Source organism: Musca vetustissima, unplaced genomic scaffold, assembly GCF_032173495.1.
Source record: "Musca vetustissima isolate MV318-11 ecotype Yass unplaced genomic scaffold, APGP_CSIRO_Mvet_v1 utg17310, whole genome shotgun sequence".
Lineage (NCBI taxonomy): Eukaryota > Metazoa > Arthropoda > Insecta > Diptera > Muscidae > Musca > Musca vetustissima.
The window spans coordinates 79,165-86,185 of NW_026878136.1; the positions used below are offsets into that span (position 1 = coordinate 79,165).

At 37.1% G+C, this 7,021-nt stretch overlaps 1 protein-coding gene across 1 annotated transcript; it reads right to left on the bottom strand.

Moving 5' to 3' along the window:
• Positions 1 to 393: 393 nt before the first annotated feature.
• Positions 394 to 6,782, bottom strand: LOC133322934 (serine/threonine-protein phosphatase 2A regulatory subunit B'' subunit beta-like; the record flags this gene model as incomplete). The annotated part of the gene is made up of 6 exons (XM_061531885.1): positions 394 to 459; positions 564 to 722; positions 5,548 to 5,997; positions 6,058 to 6,328; positions 6,393 to 6,626; positions 6,691 to 6,782. Coding segments are annotated over 6 exons (1,272 nt in total), but the record flags the coding sequence as incomplete, so codon positions are not given.
• Positions 6,783 to 7,021: the final 239 nt, after the last annotated feature.

Sequence of the window (7,021 nt, forward strand, 5' to 3'; positions counted from 1 at the left end):
TTTTGTAATTTAGAGGAAATTTTGTAATTTCATTTGTTATTTTGTAATTTGTTTTATTATATAATATAGAGGAAGTTTTGAACTATATAATTCTATGAATAGCAAGGTATTAAGGTTAAGTGTTTGGTGTTTTTTTTTTAATTTTAAATTAAATTTAGTATACAAAAAATAAGGAAGGAAGGAAAGAAAGAAAAAAAATAAATTACATCTATGTATATACTTTTTTTGTTCTTGTAGTTAATTTTTTTTGTGTGGTTCATGTTCTCATTTATAAAGGTATAAAAAGTAGTTGTTTTGTTTTATATAATAGATAATAATTAAATAAATATGTATGTATATAAATTAGTTAATAAGCTTCCTTGTGAAGAAAAATAAGAAAACGATTGATTCTCCTCAATCATTCTCCTCGGTTATTAATAGTTCATATTCCTGGGCGGCAAAACGATCCCAATCGGATGTCTGGAAAATAAGAAAATGGAAAAATAACATTTAAAATATATTCAAAGTAATATTGAAAAACTAATAACAATTACAAAAAGGGTATGCCAATTATTGTTACTCACATATTCATCTCTTTGCGAGGCAAATGGATCGCGCTGTTCATGATCCAAATATTTCTCCAAATTAAAGAAGGTATCAAAGAACACATGAGTCATTTTGCAATTTTTCAAATCACCCAATGTTATAGCATCCCGTCGCTTGGGTTTAATCATGTCCAGCATCTGAAAAAAAGAATAAGTGAATGTTACGGATAAAAATTGAATTAAATGAATTAAAATTGTAAATGGCGCCCAAATCGAGGTTGAAATGTTTTTTCTTTTCTTAAATTTTTTATTCTTTTGAAAATGGATTCAAAGATTAGGCATACAATTTCTTGTTCTCTAGATGAACCCGTATAAAATATCTTCTTAGATCAACTCCAGAAAATTAAATTTCCATTCCAAAGATCTGGGATTCCTTTTCTAACTTAATAATTCAATTATAATACTTTTGTTGCGAAAGGACACAATTGGAAAAAATTAATATAAAGGCTCAATAAAAACTATAAATGGCGCCCAATATAGATCTTGAGTTTAAAATTAAGGTTCGATTAAGGTCAGATTGAATTCACAGATTAATAACATCACATTAGAAATCTTGAAAAACTGTAATTTCAGTTTAAAAAAAAATTGGATATCAACTTAAAACGTAATTTAATGTGTCGATTACGGATGGCAACCACAGTTTTGTGACGTTGCCAGTTGCCAAATTTGCATTATGGATGGCAACTGTTGTCAACTTCAGTTGCTTGAAATAGATTTTTTCGGCAACCATTTATTTCTGGTTGCTGTTTATAATAACTGAACTTTATAGGCTTCCTATAATGGCTAATATTACTACAAAAGACAAATTTGAGGTCCATATTGCCCGGATGGAACCTCACCAAATGTAGCACGCGGTGTGCCGACTTTTGGTCAAACCAAAGCCACTATTGATGATGTGTGGAAGGCCATTTCAGAAGACCTTAACTGCTATGGCCCACCAACAAGCATTCCAAATGAATGGCAGAAAGTGGCGAAAATCTTCTTTTGGGTCCATGATATGTACGTGTGTATCATCAATACATCCAATTACGTTACCAGTTGAACTCGCAACTGGAGTTTGGTTGCTTTCCATAATCGACCCATAAATAAATTTAAATGTCCACATAACAAACCAAGGGTTGTTCTGGTGCAATGGCGCCCAATGTAGAAACTGAGTTTAAAACTGAATAAAATAAGGGTCACAATTCAACATCAGAACTTTAAAATTTAACCATTTTCGATTAAACAGAAGCAGAACTCACAGATGATATGAGATGAAGGTCAGATCGAAGTCTCTAAGCACTAAATTTCAAGAATCTCATATCACATCACACTAAAAGGCCTAGATCAACGATCTAATTTCAGTTTGGAAATTTTCGATGTGATGGCGCCCAACACAAACCCGTGATTTCGATTTTAAATAAATCTAAATGCCCAGATAACAAAACAATGAAGATTTGAACCGTGGTTACTATGGCCCCAGGAAATATACTATTGTAAGTTGTATTGAAAAAAAAACAACAAGATGGCGCCCAATTTAGGGCCTGAGTTTAAAATTGAATAAAATTAGGGTCATAATCCACCATTAGAACATCTAAATTTAACCACTTTCGGATTAAAAGGAAGCAAAGCTCACAGATGATATGCGATGGAGGTCAGATCGAAGTCTCTAAACGATAATTTTCATGTATCTCTGACTTTCTTTTTTATTACAACATCGATGAAGTAGCTTATCTGGAAAAAGAAATGTGAAAAAGAACTGAAAGAATCTCAGATTACATCACACTAAAAGGCCTAGATCGACGATCTAATTTTAGTTTGGAAATTTTCGATGTAATGGCGCCCAACGTGATTTCGAGTTTAAATAAATCTAAATGTCCAGATACCAAAACAATGAGGATTTAAACTGTGGTTACCATGGCCCCAGGGAATAAACTATTGTAGGTTGTATTGAAAAAAACATTTCGTATCTACAAGATGGCGCCCAATTTAGGTCCTCAGTTTAAAATTGAATAAAATTTCGAATTAAAAAAAGCTAAACTCACAGATGATATGGGATGGAGGTCAGATCGAACAATAAATTCCAAAAATGTTAGATCAGATCACACTAAAAGGCCTAGATCGACGATCAGTCAACTGTAATCTAAGTTTGAAAATCTTCTATGTGATGGCGCCCAACACAAAAGCATTAATTCGTGGTGGTCGGTATATATCTCTGACTTTATTTTTCATTACAACTTCGATCAAGCTTATCTGTGCATAAGTGTGAAAAAGAACTGAAAGAATCTCAGATTACATCACACTAAAAGGCCTAGATCAACGATCTAATTTCAGTTTGGAAATTTTCGATGTGGTGGCGCCCATCGTGATTTCAAGTTTAAATAAATCTGAATGCCCAGATAACAAAACAATGGGGATTTGTATCGTGGTTACTACGGCTCCAGGGAATAAACTATTGTAGGTTATATGGAAAAAAATACATTTCGTATCTATAAGATGGCGCCCAATTTAGGGCCTGAGTTTAAAATTGAATAAAATCAGGGTCACCAGCCGAACTATTCAAGACTGGTGGTCAGATGCTGGTCAGGAGCATGCACCAGCTGATTAGTACACATTGGCTAGAGGAATGGATGCGCAATGATTGGAACCTCAGCATCCTGTGTCCCATGCACAAAAAATGAGACAAGACAATATGTGCCAACTATAGAGGAATTAGCATTCTTCCCATCGCATATAAAGTGCTATCCAGTGTGCTGTGTGAACGATTGAAGCCAATGGTCAATGACATTATTGGACCATACCAATGCGGCTTCGGACCAGGCAAATTCACCATTAACCATATTTTCATTCTGCGCCAAATCCTGGAAGAGACCCACGAAAAACACATCGACACATACCACCTATTTGTCGACAGCCCTATCCGTTCAGAGGTGTTCGGCATTCCTGCAAAATTAATACGGCTACGCAGGATAACTTTAAGTGGCACAAGGTCAGCAGTTAAAGTCGGAAAGGACCTATCGGTGCCCTTCAATACCGAACCTTCAATTCAGACAAGGTGACAGTTTGTCGTGTGATATTTTTAACATCCTGCTGGAAAAGGTCATATGAGACGCATAGGTGAACAGAAATAACACTCTGTCCACCAAACTACACATGTTACTCGCCTTCGCCGATGACATCGACATAATGGGTCGAACATTACGAGCGGTAGCAGCCACCTTTGAACAAATTGATAAGGAGTCTGCCAAAATTGGTCTGGCAGTAAATAGCGAGAAGACCAAGCTGATGGTATCAACGCGCAAGACGTCCAGTAGACTCGGACCAACTGTGGAACTTGAGAACTACAGCTTCGAGGTAGTTAAAGATTTCATATACCTAGGTACTGCCATAAATAAAACGAATGACATCAGTTTTGAAATCCGAAGAAGGATTGTGATGGCCAATAGATGCTACTATGGTCTAAGTAAGTAGTTTATAAACAAGGCCCGTCAGACCAAACTCGCACTCTACAAGACGCTGATACTACCCGTGCTGTTATATGGATCAGAAGCATGGGTACTTGCGCAAGCAGATGAGGTAGCTCTTGGGGTGTTTGAAAGAAAAATTCTCCGAAAGATCTACGGGACGATCTGCATCGTCAGTGAATATCGGCGTCGAATGAACCGCGAGCTTTACTATTTATACGCAGACATCGACATAGTCAGTCGTATTGAGCTGCAGCGACTACGATGGCTAGGCCATGTTGCGAATGAATGAGAATGACCCAACTCAAAAGGCATATAAAGCGAGCCTACTGATGGTTCCCGTAGAAGGTGAAGGCCACGAATCAGATGGAGAGACCAAGTAGAAAGCAACATCTTGGAACGTGGTCTTTCAAATTGGAGGAGATGCGCACAAGATCGACGAGTTTGGAAATCTTTTTTAAGCTCGGCTTATAGAACAACCGCTCTTTATCAAGCCAGCTAAGTAAGTAAGTAAAAATTTGTATCATAGTAGAGCGGAAAAAAGTCCCTCATCAAGTGAAGGAATCACAACGATCCTTTTCTCCGACCAATTAGCTCTGTGGTGGAAGGGATTGTGGTTCGTTTATCACGATGACATTTATGTAAATTTCATGTTATTTCATAGAGGATGCCTCTTCAGGGTGAAGGTAGGTGAACTTATTTTTAATCATTTCCCTGTAAGACAAGTTTTCTTTAGAGGTCCCTTCTTGGTACGATTTTTTCTTGCGTTCGTACTCCGCAAATGGTTCATTGGTACACGGTAAATGAACGGGAAGGTATAAAGGAAGGATTCGATCAAAAATAACTAGGTGAAAGAGAGTAAAAAGAAGTGACTTCAGCAAAGGCAACGACATAAACGAAAGAAACTGAACTAGTTGCGAACGTTCCTTTTGTGGAATAGTCCCTTTGAACTAGTTCGTTCCGAAACGACCCAACTCTAAAAACTTATTAAAACAGAAGTATGATTTTATCCATCATATAGATTACATCCTGAATAGGGTCATGGATCTTTACATCTGATTTTGGCTCTAGTTCTACCGACTGGTTATCAGGCATGTCATTGCTTACACCTTTTCCGGAAATTCACTACATCAGGTGGAAATGTTATGGTTCGGAGAAAGGAAAATGCTATCCTCTTGTCTGGACATAAGCCCAATTATTTGGGAAGATGGTTCCTAAAGAATTCCTTCTTGTAAATCGATTTACTAAAGGAAGAAAAATTAAAAAAACTTCGTAACTAGATCCGCTGTAGCATTCGATAATATATTTGGATGCCTGGAGATTAATAGAACGAACGAAACTTGCAATAACTCCTAACAATTTTGAACAAAAAATCCGGACTTCAATATCTACTATCTACTTAAGAAATTGACGACTATTTTCCGGAACTTCAATCCCTTCCTTCTATATAAAAAAAATCATGACTATTTTCTATTTAAAAATTTGCTTAACAACAACTTTCAAAAGTTTTCTCCACTCACCTGGCACAAACAATCTTCAAATGGCAGCGATTCAATACCAATCGATTCCATACGCTGTTGCTGTTCCTCATAGAAATATTCCAATTCATACATTGAAATGACACCATCACCATCGATATCCATGCAACGGAACCAATACTCAATGGCGGTTGGCGTGCGTTTATCCTCTTCGGATAGTAGGAACCAAACAAAATCGGAATATGACATTTTTGGTTCATCGTCGGGATTCTTTTTATTATCACTACGTGTAACACAACCCGAAAATATACGTTCCACAATACGTGTAGACAAAGCGTGATCACTGTGCCTTGCCAAATCATCCTGATTGATGAGCAGATCATGATCTTTATCCAATTCCCAGAATTTACAATAGATGACATAGAAATGTTCGTAACTGAAATAGGCCATGATTTGATTGATGTCATCCTCCTCCTCCAAGAGTCCAATGACCTGCAAATAAAAGTAAAACAATTAGTTGTCCTTCTTTTTTGAATTCCATTTTAAACCTACCTCCAACAAATCAGATTTCTTCAATTCGGATATTGTAATCCTACCCGACCAGCTGCGATTTACATTATAAAATATCCGTGCTATGACCGTATGCACATATCTGGAATGGAATTCAGTGGCCTCTTTCAGAAAGGCCAAACCTGGATGTGTATCGACGACATCTTGTACCAAGGGTGCCAAATCTTCGGGTAAGATATAGGAACGCATACGCTGGCCTCGTGATAAAATATAGACAAAACGAGATGCCTCATCGTGGCAATAGACATTCATTCTAAGGGGAGAGAGAACAACCGTTAAAATATGTTGTACAACATCCTGAAATTCTCCCGACTTACTGTTTCCAAAACTCCACAAATCGTTGACGCTCAACCAATCCCGAATTACCCTGCTGACAGAACACCATTACCGGCATACGCCAATAGAATGGCAATCCGCAAATCTTTAAAATACGTGGCAGTTCATCACGAGTCACCTGATTATTGGGAAATGTATCGAATGCTGCCAAAATACCACGCAATGTCCGTTCCAAAGCAATTGTGGGCTGCGGCTTGCCATGGGGGAAATAGAATCTGTGAATGGTAGGGGATTTTTTAGTTTTAGGTTATGATGCAGATATATTGAGATGCAACTTACCTGGGAATATAAACGCTTTTGGTTGATCGAATTTCCCGCTGGAGTGATGTATGATCTGATGGTGGCGGCGGAGGTGTGGCATGTAATTTGGCCTATAAATATAAAAAGTTATATGTTTAATAAAAATTAAATTATATTACATTAAATTTTAGTAAATGAGCGACGAACATCTCCAAGGAAGAATCGTCGATACCCTGGCACTCAACATCCTGGTATGTCGGAAATTCTAATGGAGATAGGAATTATTTTCGATATAATAATATATGTGGACTGCATTATACGTTCCTGAATAATTTGAAAAATCTTACTGAAGCCTAAAATCGCCACCCTC